The sequence below is a fragment of the Patagioenas fasciata genome, chromosome 3 (genome assembly GCF_037038585.1).
Source record: "Patagioenas fasciata isolate bPatFas1 chromosome 3, bPatFas1.hap1, whole genome shotgun sequence".
Classification (NCBI taxonomy): domain Eukaryota; kingdom Metazoa; phylum Chordata; class Aves; order Columbiformes; family Columbidae; genus Patagioenas; species Patagioenas fasciata.
In genome coordinates this window covers 4,786,741-4,804,238 of record NC_092522.1, presented here as the reverse complement: position 1 = coordinate 4,804,238, position 17,498 = coordinate 4,786,741, and the positions used below count along the sequence as shown (strand labels likewise).

General features: G+C 38.6%; 1 protein-coding gene across 2 annotated transcripts in view; it reads right to left on the bottom strand.

Annotated features, from left to right (window-relative positions):
* PLCB1 (phospholipase C beta 1) overlaps nucleotides 1–17,498 on the bottom strand; it is a 367,047-nt gene that overhangs the window by 102,647 nt on the left and 246,902 nt on the right. For both annotated transcript variants that reach the window (XM_065833460.2, XM_065833461.2), the window contains exons 11-13: nucleotides 9,821–9,978; nucleotides 6,242–6,324; nucleotides 128–212 (exon numbers count right to left, since the gene is read on the bottom strand). In XM_065833460.2, the coding sequence (XP_065689532.1) occupies nucleotides 128–212; nucleotides 6,242–6,324; nucleotides 9,821–9,978 (326 nt within the window). The remainder of the gene's footprint in view (nucleotides 1–127; nucleotides 213–6,241; nucleotides 6,325–9,820; nucleotides 9,979–17,498) is intronic.

The following is a 17,498-nucleotide window of genomic DNA, read 5'->3' as shown; positions in this document are numbered from 1 at the left end:
CTCACGTTGTTTAACCCCCTCCTTTAGACTCTATTTTGAAAGGTTGTATATGAAGAATAACACAGGACTGAAACAAATAAATATTCACACAGGTATTTGTGATCTGATAAATACCAAACCGTATTACCGGGTATTTTTCCAATGGATCCATAAGCAGTGCATCTCCAAATATTAATCTGCAGTACTCTGCCATTTTTGCCTGTTGTTTAGGGCTAAAGGAGAGAAATGAAAGAAATAAATGATTCCTGTTAATGCTACAGAGTGAAAGCAGCAGTAATGGAATATCTAATATCCCTGAACTAGATATAATTTTCTGATACAATTGCTGTGAATTTTTCAGAGAGACCTAGATATATCATGCAATTATTCTGATTCCTCTGACAGAGCTTATCAAAAGGATCATACATGAAAGTAAAGGCATTAGTCAATTGAATAATAGTGAAACTGAAATTTTAACATTGAGGTATATTTTCCAATGCACTTAGTAGAAAATTAAAAAATTAAGCCGTCAGTTGTTACCTTTTGGAAAATAACTGTTACATGAACTCGCCTCTTTCAAGCAACTGTTCTATTCGAAGTTTAAGTATTTTCCTCCTGTTATTTTATACACACACCCGATGTTCCTCTCACCCCCTGACCCCACCTGGATTTCTTCCTCTTTTTGTCATACCTAAGCTAAGGCATAAATCCCAACCCAGTAACACAGAGACCCATCTCCTGTGCTGGTGTCTCTGTTAACACCACTCCATGTGTCTATGGGGCACAACCACACAGAAGAAGGGGCAGGTGACATCACCTGGGGCTCAAAACCAGCAAAGCTGCATCAGATTCCATTTTTAAAACCAAAATCTAAATTTTGTTTAAAATGAGATAGTAAATTACTTCAGCGGTTTTCATGACATCCTCTAGAAGTAAACTGAACCTCGGTAAACTCTACTTATAATAAATTTTCCCAAAGTGTAACCAGAGAATTAAATAATTCCTGCACATCAGTGATGGGAGTTTTAGGACTGAAGACAGGTTATACTGCTCAGAAATATTACTCAAATCATCTTAAAATGCAGCTCAGTGCTACAGTCACTCTCTAATTTTAGACTACTGTGTATTTTTGTTATATGTGCCTATTTAAAACCTGTAACATCTGAGCTTGGGTATCTTTGAAAGCTTCCTTTTTTGATAGAAGTCTCAATCAAAGGACAGGTTTATATTGCTTAATATAACTTCCTCAACTACTGTTAATTATGATCTTCATATCGCAGAAGATGTATGAACAGTATAAGAGGTTATGTTACCATGGAGCTATTTTTCATGGCAAGATAAAGCTGGGTATATAGGAAAAAAGAAAAGGAGGGTTTTTCTCTTGCAAATGAAGAGTACAACCACCACTGTGTCTACTTTGTCATCAGCGACCAACTGAGCTCCTGGCACCGCAGCTGTTCTGGGGTCAGCAAGGCCAAAGCAGAGTTGAGATAAAGGCTGGGTGGCACTGGAATCAGAAAATGTAATTTCCCCGAGCTCAGCATTCTGGATGTCCCTTGAAGCAGCTACAGGGTGAACTAGTCATTAGCTCAGGCATTGACAAAACATATTGCAAGGAGAATTTAAATCATTCCACAAAGCTACACAAGTGCTGCATGCAGTTCAAACCAGCACGGCGTTCCATTAATGCTTCTTCTGCGTGCGGCCAATTCTGCAAAAAAAGCTAAGAGCTACTTTTAGCTGAGGATGGAAAATGAAGATGAAGACAAGCAAGGCAGTGGAACTAAGAACACACAAGGGAGAAGGTGATGGGAAGAACAGTTCAGGCTACGACAGCGCCTTAGCCATTTCTAATCACCAGCTACCACGGAAAATAAAGACATTTCACTCTAGCAAGCAAACAGAACGCGTATTTGCTCTAAGTCTAGGGGTCACTACAGTGAATTTTATTTCAGCCTTCTCATCAGTGTATATTTAGAATAGACCCATGCTGTTAGGCTCCAAAAAGTTCAAAGGACATTTCCTTGAATCTAAAGAGCACAATTATTGAAATGGTAGTAATTAGATGTGACATCATTATTTTTAAATGGGCACGTCAATTCCAAAAGGAACTCTCCATAGGAATCCGAAAAAACATGCAAGAGTTTAACCTAATAAATTGCAAACTACCGCCACAACTAGAATTAATTCTTCTGGTCTTCTGTGTTTAATGATAATTTACCTCAAAGAGCATACAAGGAGAACATTCATTTTTGAAAAAGAGAAAAATGGAACGCAATACTATTTTGGTTTAGCCTATAAATTCCAATGTCACTGCATCCCAGGGGCAGAAAGAAGGAAAAGGAAAATTATGTGAAAAACTTATGGGTTTTAATACTAAAAATAATAATATTTCAGTAGTGGACAAGGCCTAAGTAGGAAAATCTTGACATTACAGTATTACCTGTCTTTGTGAACTGGACTATATGTACAGGGATTTTGAAAAGCTCCAAAGAGGGAATAAAGAATATTTAGGAGCACCAGCATTCAATCAAGTGGTATTTTTTGTGTTTGCTCTCTAAAATATATACATAAATATATATAGTTTCAAGAGATAGATCATTAATAACAATATAGATTATGTATTACTGTTATAGTATTTTAAAAGTTGGAATATCAGTTTCTTTTCATTCTCCCTTCTTTCAAAATTATGAACCAGAGCAGATTGAAATACCAGCTTTTCTACATCAACATTTTTTCCCCATTTGTGCTATGGAACAAAAAAAAACAAGAGGTATTTCCTGGTCCACATCTCGTGTTATTAGAAATTCTCTCAGCATTTGGGTATTGTAATGAAAATTGATTGTCTCAAAAGAGCTGACTTTATCTGCTTTATGATTTTCTCTGTGGAGACACAGGTGGGTACATAGACTAACTATATATATCCCCAAAATGTACCAGGGCAAGGGAAGATAAAGTGGGAACATGATACCTGGAGATACGGAAATATAAAGAGTATTAGGAAATGTTTTCATTACCATTGCTTGTATTTTGTTTTACTGCGTTTGCATTATGTCTATTATGAAGGTCAATCACAGATGCTCTTTGGCACTACTGTGCAACTACTGTTCCTAACATTATATTATTATCATTACTTCTGCATAAAACAAAGGCACAGATGCTTCCCAGAAGAGTCGAAAATAATTTAAAGTGCAGGAAAAAAAAGTGATAAAAATCCTGTTAATATTTGAAATAACAATTCCAGCAAGAAACCAGCAATATGAATAACTGTAATTAAATGTAATCTTGGAAGCAATCTTATATGGATACTGCTCAAGGATCACTTAACCTTTTTGCTATGTCATCAGTGGAGTTCTAATTATAGTGTCTGCTTTCAGATTTGCAGATTGCTTATCTTCTTGCAAGCCCAATTTCAAACGTCAAGGTCTTCTTGAGGTCTTTTCAACATTTTCAGGGCACTTTTCTATGTCTTGATAGAACCACATCTTTTCTTAGTACTGTCTTTTTTCAGTGTGCATGTTTTGACTTCAATATAAATAACGGCGTACACAGTATTTTATATATTCAAAAAGTTATAAGCTTGCCTCTTTTTCTAAACTTTTTCTTGTATAAAAACAGGCAAGAATGAATATTCAACACTGGAGGAATAGTAAAGGAAGTGAAAATTGTTCATATGCTGTAAAGACATTAGAGAGGAGCCACTCTAGGAAAAGCATTGAAAGAAAGCACAATTAGATGATTAACACTAGGTGCTAATGAATCATCTGTTCTCTAGGTAGGTCAAAAAATGTCAAAAATATTCTCATGGACATAAACCAATTGTATTTTGTGTCTAGTGGAGATGAAGACTGTCACATCTATGGTAGTGTTGTACAACTTATTTACCTCTGATAATCTCAGTTTGTTTAAGAGCCACAAATACAGAACACAGGCTAAAACCATGCTTCTGTTTAAGCCAATGCCAAAACTTCCAGTGATTTAAGCAGGACCAGCATTTCACACGTGAATGCCAACTCTTGTAGCTTGAAGATCAGAAGATAAATTCGGTCACCCTAAAGTGGGAACTGATGTCAGAGGGCTCGTTTGACAGCAATTCTATAAAAACACGTCACAGTTTTTGTTAATGCTTAGGGCAAAGTCCACCTTCAAGATCCAGGAGAAAAAGAACGTTCCAACTAAGCAAAGCCACAAAAGGAGCATTCCATGAAATGAAGTGAAGGTTCCTGTGAGTGGCATGACTAATTGCAGATTTCTCTAGCAACTGGTGAGGAAATGAAGGGATAATTGGAGCAGTTGGTAAAATAACTAGAAATTATTTTCATCCAAAGCAAAATCAGAAGTCATACACATTAATCTGGTGATTTACAGCGGCAGAAAATAATAAATAGCAATAAAGCCTCAGAAAGAAAACATTTGATATTGTCGTTGCAGACTTGCTTTGCTAAAAACCAATGTCATAGCAGTGCATGGAAAAGGACACCAAATAACACACTTAGAAGGAATTCATTATTCCACGACTGGAGTTTTCTGCGGAGAAAGGTCCAATGGTTTCAGTGTGGCAAATTGCAAAAATCAGTGTAATGCAGCAGTAACCCTGCTACTTTTTGACACATTCCTGCAGTATCATACCACCTTTTCATTTTTAGTGTTTCATCTCGTAGTTTCAAGCTACTTCATCTTACATCTGACAGGAGTTTATTTTATACATATTTTACTTCTTTACTTTCCTAAAATAGAACAGATCACCCTGGAATAGCTGAAGGTTTAAGTCTTAATGACTTTAAAGGAAGAAAAATGTAACCCTTCTGGTTGAAATAAATTGGATGTTGCTTTTTCGCTGCCTTATAGTAACACAGTGAATGTATATTTTAACAAATACAGAGGAATGAATACAAAATAGAATACATTAAAGAAGGATGGTTCAGATCTTTTCTAAAGACCAGAGGTTGTATTTGGAAGCACTGAAAAAAGCACCATGAGTTAAAACCTACAGCAGGAGGCGAGCATAAGTAAATCCTAAGTTATATAAATTACACCCAGAAGAAAGGAGTGAATGGACTGATTAGAGAAATTAAATACAGTATCTGTGTGGTCTTTCAGAGTAAGACAGAACTAACTAAGCAGGATTTAACAGGTAGCTGTTCAAATTATAAGCACGTGGTCTTTAAATGTGCACAGAGCAAGCACATATTTGCCCCTCAAAAGACAGTGTAAACTTAGACTGAGATATACAGGTAGTGTAGGTCAGCTCTAAGATTTTAAATGCTTCTGCCTACATCGTTTTTGATCAGTATTTCACATCTGTTCTTAAAAACATTCTTGCACCGCTTCTACCACTTCCTTCCTTTATGAGGAGAATGTCCTGCCAAAAACAATGCAAAGGAGTAGTTTTCTTCTTCAAGAAACAAAAGTGCCAACACCTTTTCCGATTTGTATTAAATCATTCATAGCTGCCCCAAATATTACTTTTTATTTCACATTTAAAAATAATAATAATAAAAAATATCAGTCCAAACTGGCCCCAGAAGGGTTGAAAATGTTTTCAGAGCAGAAAACAAAAAGGGGAAAAGGCAACTGAAGTTGAGGCACATGTTATGTGTCAACATCACCATGCTTTGAACCATGTGGTCTCCATATTCAAAACCACCGTTAATGTCAAACTTAATAAAAAAAAAGAAAAATTAGACCTACAACAACAACAACAACAACAACAATAATAATAATAAATCACAGAAACAAATTTAGAAGTGTTCTCACTTATTTTTTTTCCTTTTTTAGGCAAACTGATTTTTTTTTGTCAGAAACAGAACAGTTCCTGGCCATTCATACCACCCATTTTGCAATCCTCCCTAATCTATGTTTCTGGCCTCTGCTTGTAACACATGAGAAAAAGACCCAATTCCGGGCACAGAATATGCTTATATAGCACAGAAAAGGGTCATAAGCAGGTGAAATATTGTATTTTTTTTTTAATGTAGTACTGCTGCATTCCGGTAGGACATACTGAGAGTGTAACAATAACAGAATACACCTCACAATTACTCAAACTCTTTCATACAAGAAGTTCTAATTCAGGAAGGTTTTTAAGAACATGCCCAATTCATTCTGATCATCTCGATTACTTAGGCTGATACGGGGTTTTTTGGGAGTAAGTGCTGTTGATCACATCATATAATAAAATTGCCACAAACACATACGTAATACTGTTCTTAGAACTTATAAAAAATATAACACCATACAGGAAAACATGGTAATTACTTACGAATCCACGTGATTTTCAAAGGAAAGAAGGATTGGAAAGGGCGATGTCTTAAATGCACATTCAGCAATAGCTTCTATTACTTCCTAAAAAATCGAAATACATCCAGTTACAAATTTACGTCTCTAAAGAAACAGCATTTTGGTCTTTGAAGACACAAAAGACCCAAAGAGGTCTGAAATCACACCCGAACTGCCTGAAATCAGAGTTTCCATTCTAAACATCCCAGAAAGCTCTGGATGTGCTTTTGCAGCAACCAGATTTTACAACCTGAACTGTAATCAAACCTCCAAAATGTCTGATGAGCCTCAAGCACACCATTTCTCAAGAAATGACTTATGCCTGTATAAATCAATAGTTTCAATGTAAAACTTGGTCTTTGTGTGGAGTTGCTCCATGCCTGGAGCTACGGCTTTCATGAACTATTTTGCATAATAATAAACACGCTCTGACAAATGCATATCTTCTAAATATCATCAGCTCAAGCACATATCCATAAAATCCTTAGTTACTCTGACTCACAAGTTTTAGTTCCCTCTTTTTTGATGAGAAATCCATTAACTGCTGGCTGCGTAGTAATTATCAAACAGAGGGCTCAGAAACTGAAGCTTCTGGAGAAGTTTCCTTTCAGCTCTGGTGGAATATGGCAACTGTAAATCTACTAGAGGAAACATTTGATAACACTAATTTTACCGGGGTGCACATATAGTAATGCACTCACTGTTACAAACTATTCGATGCTTCCCTATTGGAATACAAATCCTTTTTTCAAAAGAACTTATAAAACACTGAAGACTTTCCATATGCACTGCTGTCAAATGCTGGAGCTTATAAGAACCTCAAACTCTGGAGCTTCTAAGATCACATAACCTGTTCCCTCCCAAATCATAAGGATGACTAAAACCTAGACGACTTGTTTATTTTAAACAAGCCTCCTGTGGGGATTCCTTTTGTTAATTTCTGTACTTTTAAAGGCTCGATTGAGAAGCATGACAGTAATATACACACTTCCTAAAACAAAAGCTGAGCTGCTGGTACATTCTTCTGATGCTGGGTTGCAGAATCCAGGCCTGGAAGGAAAGCATAAGCCAGGAAAGAAAATGTACAGTTTTCATTAAAGCAGAAATAAGCAGAGATAATGCAGCAGTTGTCCCATGGGGGAACACACAACGGAGCGATTCCTGCTGCACACTTTCTTTCCAGATCCAATCCATCATTAAAGTGTTGGTACCACCTTCACACTGCTCAGAACCGGTCAGATTCTCAGAAGCTTCCAAGGCAATTTTACCATTACAACGGAACAGCAGTGATGAGAACTGGGTTACAAATACTGAGTCCTCCCATGCTGATGCTCTCAGCTCAGATCATGAGCATCATCTTGGTTTCCACCCACCTGCACCCTCCCCTTGGTTACGGAACATCACGCAAGGCTTAGGAACACTTGAGACTGGATCTAAAAGGTACTGCCTAAAGCAGTCCTGAGGCCTTTCTTGACCCTACACACTGCTCCAGTTGTGGAGTAAATCCATAGAGTTATTTTCAACTGCCTTCTCAACTGCAAAAAAGGATGAAATTTAGCATGCGTGCAGAAAATATCCTGAAAGAGTAAAATCAGGATTCAACTGATGAAATCTGAGGATGAGAAGCTCAGGCATTGGTTCAGGGGAAAAAGAGGTACGCTGGTGATTCACTCTTGCACCGCATTTAAATCTAAACGCAAATTCTCTGTGGTCAGAGAGGAACAACACATTAAGTTCCACACTTTACTCCGGCTGCAGAATGACTCACCTGAACAGGTCTCCAAGGTATATATAAAGAACATACGCAAGGATTCCTGGTTATGACATAAAAAATTGTTCCCTTTACGATCTCACCCTGGCAGCAGCTCACAATGTGCAGCTGAGAAAAACTTTACTGATTCCTCTATGTCATAAGAAAGGTAAAACCCAACCAAAAACCCACAAGAAGCCCAGCAACATAAGGATGGGAAGAATCTATCACTTCTGAAAGCCTATCTGAGCACTGAAAACTGACAGACTGAACAGAAACCTTGTGTGCCATGGTCACGCCAAAAGCGTGAGCTGATAAATGACTCAGCATTTAAGACCCAGTGATCGCTCTGAATTGATTCACACACTTCTGACACATTATTTCACTATCATTCTGCTCCTCCTGAGGCAAGCAGCACACTTCCAGTGTTGAAAAGAAACCAGAAGTCAATATCTTTTTATATTTTTTGTGTGTGGAGAAAAATTATTTGCCCCGAAGGATGACACATGAAATATTCCTGAGTAGGTTGAAAATACCTTCTAATATCGCTCTGGCAAACACAATGCCTAGGGTTGAACACCTAAATAACCAGGGATAATCCTCATTCCTGCTAATGATGCTTTTAAGAATCAGATTAATTTTGTTTTAAACTCCTGCTCATGACCAAAGGAGTTAAGAGCTATCTTCCTTAATTAAGGAACCTCCAGCAATCAGACTCTACACACAAAAACATAATTGGCTTCATATAAACATAACTGGGAAGTTAATAACAAACATGCTTCCCTATTGGGGTATTCTACATTTTCCCGTTATTAACTCAGTAAGTGAAGAGTCAGAGAAAACAGGTAAATCTAGAAATGTATTTCCACGGCAAGTTCATCTCAGATGAACAAGAATTACTTCTTCATACTTCAAAAATGATATCCTGATGCAGCGTTATAAGCTGTGCTGACTACCCATCTTAACACTATAGGAAAACACTCCCATCCTGCTCCTCTGACACCTTGGATCAAAAACATCTTTAAGAATAACAAAAAGATAACAATTTAAGGTTAGTGCCAAGGGTACAGCTTCTACCTTTCATTATAGAAAAAGTAAATGGAAGATGAAAATCAGAAATACAGATGATGTATCTCTAAGGTCTGAATGCCACAAATATCCTGTCATGCTCTCCAAAGATACTAATTTTTCTTTTTCGGCCTCCAGTGCTTCAAAATCGAATTCCAAGTATCAAGGATAAGGGTAACGTTGCGCACACTGTCATTCATTTTTTAAATTGTGAATATCATGATGAGTGGATGGGACCTGCCCGATTGGGCATGAGTAGCCTATTTTCTGCTCATATGAATTTAAAGGCTTGTAAGTTGTAGAAATTTCCACAACTGCTGCTTTTTCCCACCTCAGTTCAGCACTTCTGTATCCCACTCCCATTCACTGGGCAGAGAAAATAAGTAAATTGACACACCACTTATTTCTGGACAACCTCAGTTCTCCTCCCTGCCGCACGCTACAGAGCTGTAAAACAAACCAGTCCCTCCTCCCTGTGGTCCTGGCTGCAGACCCATCTGCAGATCCAATCCACACTGTGTAAAACCAGTTGTGGTGGCAGTACCTGGTCCTTCAGCCGTGGCTGTGGTCTACTTTGTTTCTCACCCTTCACGAGACCTGATGCAGAGACGTGCACAGGAGTCTGGACTCAGGAACTGTAACCTATTGTTACATCATATAATCGCTTTTCCTCCCGTTCCCATGGAGGAAGGCAAGAATTGTCCCAAATAAAGCCAACTCCCCCAGTGTGCTGCATTGTTGTACCTTGAAGGATATTTCTGTTGTCATCGTGAACCCGTGTGTAATGACCGGCTCTTCTTCAGCTGTTCGCCCTTTCCAGCAGTCCAGCTCCACACAGCGGCAGCCTGACAAGAGCACTTGCCGATACATCTCCACCGATGAGTTACCGGCCAGCTGTCCAGCTGCGACAGCACAACAACATGAAAGAAAGGAAAGTCATTTTGGGCCCCAGGAATAAATACAAATAATCTAATAGTAATGAGAGTTAACAGCATCTTTTACCCTCGGCTGAAAGGAGCATCACTCAAAGGCATATAAAAAGCATAAGAACGTAATGGAAATGACTTAGAGTCAATGTCATGGTTAAATTGCTGTGAGGAGAAATAACTGAAGCCAATTAAAAAACTTCTGACAGACAACATTTAAGACAAAAACAAACTAAATGAATAAAATAAAACTGCTTAGTTCTAACAGAATTTATTATCCTTTGATGGGCAATGTGAAATTCAGAGGCGACTCAGGACAGCAAGATCACATTTTCTCATGACATGCAATGCAGTTTAAAACAAGATAAACCAAATCTCCTGCACAGTCACTAATGGTACCATTACTAGCTCTCAAATCAATATTTAATACACTAACCACCACACTGAGTTGGTCAGATAAATTTCCTGGTGTGATATTGCCTTATGTAGGGAGAAATTTAATTAAACTACCAGTTTCCAACAATGACATAATATAAATCTAAATATAAACAAGGAAAACTCAGCTTTTGCCAAACTCAGGAAGTATTAAAATCAAACTAAACACCACAAAGCAGCTCAGTTGTATCCAGGGAAGGATATCCAGCCAGGGTGTTGTTGTTCAGCTGCTGTAACAGGACTGACTTCAATCATATGAACAAAAATCTCTTGCAGCAGAGAGGTGAAGATACCAGAACAGTTCGGTGTTTGTTTTCGATGTGAAGAAAATGGATGCAGTTTCCTGCTTTCTAGCAGACTTCCTGAGAAGACCTTCCTGGATTTCTTGAAGGGAATCCACTGCCTTTTTAAGGAGGCAGGGAGCTCGTTTACACTGAAGCTTTTTCACTGATGGGGAACATACAAATACTGCATATAATAAAATGCAGATTAATCCTCATTTTATTGTCTCTGTGGATCTGTGTTTAAGTTTTATGCTGGGAACTACACGTTTTGGGGTTTGCTTCACTAAATAGCATTGCCTACTTTTTCTGTGTTTTTCACTTTCCATTAAAAGCTGCAACAGAAAAACTCTTCTATTTGAAAATTCCTATTTGCCATTTCTGTCTGACGCATTCTGTGAGCTGGAGCAATCATAAATACTCCACAAGGTATTCACGTTACTCCTCTTGAAATCCACAAGATTTCTCAGCTCCCGCTGGAACCGATGGAAAATATATGTTAATAACAGAAGAATTTGGCCAGTGCTGGAAGGTTCTGAAAATCCAAATGGAGTCAGCAAAGTGACACGTCTCTTTTTTTGTTTACTTTTTCCTGTGTTTCACCTCTGATTATGACAGGTTATCTTTACTCACACAAAAGCCTTTCTGGTGCAGGCCCAACGTCTGGAATAGGCGGCAGCTCTTTTTCTTTGCAGGATGCAAACAAGCACGAGCACGGCTCACGGTACAGCTGCACACATTTCTGTGTATTCCTACCTGAGCATCTGCTTATGAAAGCTTGGCTCTTGTTGTATGGATCAGCTGAACTCTGCTACCTAAAAAATACCTTCACTTAGAAAAGTGTTTTCATATTGTCTTTCTTTTCCCTCAAAGCATATGGAATTTGGATTAACAAACTATTTTATGGTTAATAAACTCTACTATACTTCCTGAGAGACTGCTGGCTGCTATTATTGATAAGCGTTTTAGACTACAAGATCCTTAACCTTCAAAAGTGTGTAAGTAAATCATGACATGCCTCACTTGCCGTATGGCACTTTCCACACTACCTTATTCATAAGGCTCAGACGTTTTGGAAGGATTCCTGCTAAGGATAAGAGGATATTCAACCTCCAAAGCATTCAATCTTCAGAAAGACTCACAATCAGAGTACAAAACACTAGCATATGTTTTAATAGTCTCAATAGCTTATTTTCCTGAAATATGAAATATTAGGAATGTGCTTTCAAACATCTTATGCATATATTATTTATAAACTTCTGTTGTGTGAGCCTCTATTTGTATCTCTTCCAAACTACCCCTTTAATAGATGCATTCTAAAATGTGCTAACACAGACACTAAAGGGAATACTTCCAGTATGGTATTTTTAATATCCTGAGTACAAAACAATTTTTTAATACTGAAAACTGAAACTGAAAGCATTATGTATTCCCTTCTATTATACATAATCTACAATAATACCATAAAATCTGTATCACATCACCCTATATATAAGAAACAACAGATTTTGACAAAAACTTGCTTTTCTAAAAAATCTAATCAGCCAAATCAGTACCTGACAAGACACTAAGCAAAATGAGCTTTTGCTAATTGATACAACGTGGGGATATGATCCACATTTCCCCATACAGATCAGTCCCACACTTTTGTAACTTTAAGCTGCTCATTTCTTAGTACGTGCATCCTTGTTGGGTTCATTTACATTTTCCAAGTGCAAATTAATTACAGTATATGGACTTAAAATTTAGTTACGATTTTATGATATGTATCCTCCTAAAATTGGGGGATATTTGGATCCAGGTATTTGGAGTCACCCAGCTCTTCACTGCACTAGATACAGAAGCTGCTTCTGCCGCTCGCCCACCCGTGGTACGACCTTCTCCCAGCCTGAAGAAGTGACTGTGTGCTCCTTCTGCCCTGCACAAACGTGGCTTAATAAACCACCTCTTTTCAGACAAGTCCTGGAAAAACAATCAAAAGCGTGCAAGCTCCGAGTCCCGCACTGCTGGGAGTCTGGCTCTTGACTCCTGCAGCAACAGAAGGTGCTGGCAGCTAAGGTTTTTTTAGACACAGTACATCTACCTGAATTTCATTTCCTTCTGAGCTGTTTTGCCATGCACAGGACAAACGACCCCACACTGGGAGATATTCTGCTACTGCTTGTATGTCAAAATAAGGCTCTCACCCTATGGCTGTTATTTTTAACACTTTCTGTCGGATCAAAGCAGGACACGTGGTCAGGCTCGCTCCAGCCTGCAGCAGGAATGTGCTTGGTGACAGTTTTGATTCAGGCCCACCTGAGCAGAAGATGCGACACCGCGGCAGAGGAACCGGCACACGGTGCACGGGGTAACCCTTGGCCCAGCTGGGGGACCCACCGGTTTCCCAATCCTCAATACAGTTTTATCCTCCTTAAAGAAGGGGATTTAGAAAATAACATATCTCTCATTTCAATATGCTTGAACTGATTGACCTACAGAGGCAAATAAGAGAAGGCACAGAGGATCCTGAAAACTCACTTAGCAGCAGTGAATGAAATATTGCTTGAACCTAATCAAACACTTTCATGACCTTGGCTTTTCCTTTTCTTCTTGAGAATCCAGTATCTCTGATCTGACCAAACAAGATTTTTTTCCCCTTCTTTTTGTTCACTTCTGCCGCCACTGGAGGCACTTCCTCTAGAAACTTTGGTGCCAGCTGCTGATTGCTATTAGAATAATTAATTTTGCCTTCAGGAAACAATCTATATGATTTTTAAATCTCCCTTTTACAATGTTTCCACTCACTTTTAAAAGGAGAAATGTCCTCACGTAGAATAGGGATTCAGAAGGAGAACCAGCATGGGTGAAAAAGGTAAGGGTGAAAGGTGAAAAAGGTACCTCATTAGGTCCTAGACAACCAAAAGATAAACTGAGGTTTAATAGTGCCAGTAGAAAGACTCAGTTGTCATAATTAGAACAGCCAGTAAAACATGACAGAGCAGGAGACCCAAGGAATTTTAACTCAGAGTCTGCTTAATTGAGTAGTCATATTCTCACTAAAGCCAAACTGCCTCAGAGGCAAATGCAAGAGAGAGACAGATAGGAATCACTATCTTATTGAAGCTATTTTTTAGATATAGGATTTTTTTAATACAGGGTATTTTTTACATATAGGATTTATTCTGAGAGCAGGGCACTGAACTGGTATCTCAAAGTTCCACCTAAGACCTTCCATGTAGATGATCCTTCTACGTTGTGAAGCAACAAGAGCTTTCCCTCCACTGATTTATTTTTTAACAGCTACATCAATTCAACAATGTGACTGTGGATGCTGGTTCCACAGTTGCACTGAACTGGCCACAGGGAGCAGACAGTGGTCTGCAGCTTCCTTCCTGTGAGGTGAAGTCATCGTGTTCAAATTAACTTCATCTCTGAAAACTCAGCCCTTTTCCTCAGTGTTATGAGCTTTGAGGATATTTTGAAGAGGAATAATGAAAAATAATGAGAGCTGGAAGGTAAAAAAATACCCCCAGAAACCACTGATGGACAGAAGAACTGGACAGTAGTCACTACTCCTCCTTCTTACCTGCTCTCCCTCACGCTAAGATAAAACACATCACCAGTGCCAGGAAGAACTTCACTGCTGGACAGGATGAGCTGTTTCTGCTGGTGGTAGAACAGCTACAGCTCCTGCTCAGCTTCTCTCTGCTGCAAGAGCTCCCAGAAGGTCTCCTACCTTCTATTTCATCAGAAAGGACATGGTGGGGTTGGAAGAGAGCAGACCCTTGAGTTTTGCAGGCTGATCACCTGAGCCCAGTGCAGCCGAAAACTTGGTGGTATGACAAAAATTCACGCTCAGAGCAGGCATCATTCAGCTTTCCTTCCCTTCCATATGGTGCCCTCATCTTGGAAACTGTGAAGATACTGTCCTGGAGGCTTTGAAGGTGAACAAGGCTTCAAGGAAGTGTTGAATACAGATAAGCAACAACAGTTAGGACTGAGGAATCGCTGAGAACAGAAAAGCCGCAGAGTGGCAGAGGAGAGACTGTAGCAGCAATAATGAAGAAAAGAACGTGTCCCTCGAGATATTTTTCTAAAAAGCAACAGAAAGTACTAGACTGTAAGCACAGAAGCGGTTCCTGAAGACGAGTGGTACAGTCCCACGTTGCCTACAAGTGCTGAACTGATAGCTCTGCAACCTACCGCTGCTATTCTTTTTCCTTTTAGCCAATTATGCGTGAAAGGCTTGTGATTTTCATCGTTTGCATTTCACACACAGAACAGCAAGTTGCACAGCCAAAGCTTCCAATGCTGACAATGATACGTAATCATTTGTCTTTGGCTTTGGGTGCTGCTCAGAGAAGTCCTGCAAAATCACTCCCCGCTGTGACAACAGCAGGTGAGACTAGTGAAAAACTAGGAAAAAAGAAGTAAAACAAGAGTTGCCCATTAAGGGTTCAAAGGACTAAATAAATAATACGATACCAGTGAGAAAAAAGATGACAGTAAAAAAAAAGTTTCCACGTTCTTTAAACTAGCCTAGGTTCACTGTAAATCACTTCTTTCTTCATGGATTTCTACCTCTGTTCTTAAAACTTACATTTCCCTCAGAAAAAGAAAGCAGTAACACTTCTAAATAAATAAGTAGGACTTGATGTACTGCCAAGGGTTTCTACTAAAGCCTAGGCAAATCATCGGGATAATTAAAAATAAATTCTGAGTGTGCACGTATTTCTTTTTATGTTATAATGTTGGCGTTTTGTGCATGCTTTTTCTGGGTTTAAACAACCAACAAAGAGAGGGATAATTGGTAAGGCATTAAGCACAGTAATCATAAAGTATTGCTAGACTGAGCAGTTTTCTTATTGTCCTAATAATTATTACATGATCAGTTGCTATTTCACAGCTCCAGTGAGGGCAGAGATGCTACCAAAGGTTCCCCTCCAAAGTCATGAGCAGCTGAGCAAACTCTTCAAAACCTTCTTGGGAAAAAGAATAGTCTGTCACCATTAAATTTATTAATTTTACTAAGTCCTTGTTGGAAGAAAGCAAACGGTAATGTGATTGCTGTATCTGGTCTAGCCTCAAAGCAAAATCTGAGCCTGTCAGCTTTGTAATAAACAGATAAAAATCAAATCATTAATCCTATTGTCGGCCAGCTGCCACACATTTACTGAACATAATGAACCGACTAAAAGGGAAGGGCATGCGTTTTGTGCCCGTAAATGTGAAAATACACACTCTGAAATGGAACTTGAAAGAGATTCAAACTTACTTTGCACTAACCCCCAGTTTGCTCTGATTTACTCCCTCCAATTTACTAAGCCAGGAATATTATGTGAAATTGAGACTGAAGATCACATTTCCAAATGTAGCATCTGAAATTATGTAGAAATGCAAACAGAGAAACCCATAGATGCAACCTGAGATGATTTGCAGACTTTCACATAGGGGTTAAAGCAAATTCAAAGAGTTTCAAGATAAACTTTCTTTCTCCTACAACAATTAATATGTTAGATCACTTGTGGTACAGTTAAAAGATCTAGAATAGAATGGACTACCTGTGAATTCCCATCCTTAATTCTTTGTTCTGTGGTTTCTGTGCTTCCAGACCTTCAGAACACGACTCTGTCCTGATCAACCTTGATAAAACCTGTGGTGTGGTACTGGCTATAAATTCATGCTGGTAGAGGAGGAAGTTGTGGTTTATCTCTTCAGACCAACTTGGAACTGCACTGCCTGTCCTCCCTGTGGGCCTATGCTTCCCCAATTGTACAACACCTTTGCTGTTTTCTTCCAGAAAAATCTGTATAAAGCTGCAGTATTTGGGTTAAGCGAGTCCTAATCCTCACTGACAGAACAAAGTCCACACTGGAGGCAAGAGGCCTGCAAAATATCATCATTAAAAATGGTTTTTGCTTTGGACATGTCTGCAGTCTTCCAAAGAGCATAAATTTCTGCATATTAGAACCATAACTTAAAAGCGGCCACACTGACTTTCATTGCTTTCAATTTGGAGAAACAAAATAGCTGTCAAGCTGAATACTTATATGACAATTTTTAGCACAAAATACATTTTACAGCCAAGACATAAACCTCTGAAATATGGTGTCTGATGGAAACAATGACAGTTAATTCACTTTATGAAAGCACTAGAAGGTGCTGTAGAAAGTGCTATAACAAACACAAAAACAGATGAAAGTAACTCCCGCATAGTCTGTTTAAACTGGGCATCACCACTGCATGGTTCTGTTAATCTTTTGGAATTCTGAAGAACTTGGTCAGTTAAAGCAAAGCTGTTATTAACATTAAAAAGCCTACGTTATCCATAAACCACGTTGTTAGCATTACTTTTTTTTTTACCATAATGTTAAGGCACTAGCAAACATGACAAGACAAAGCAAATATCAAATCAAATAGAAGAGAACTCCCTGTGCACATCTGCTTGTCAAAAACGTTTATTCCTACATAAACCGAACAAAAATAGTAAATTATTAATTACTTTCTCATAAGTTAACATATCTTAAGTCTATAAAACCAGTGCCAAAAGTTGGGTTCCTAAACCATCTTAGTTTTTTTCAGAATCTTAAAGCACTGTTGACTTTGCTGTGCAAACAATACAGCTCAGACTCATTAACTCAAATTAAGAGGAGCTTCTGGGTGCTCAGCCTTTCTGAAAACATGACAGCACCTAAAGATCTCAGCTTAGACATCAGAGACCAGATTTCCATTCTTTGCAGATATGAATGAACTGTCAGAATGCTATGTACCATCTTAGGACCTCCCTAATCTCTGAAT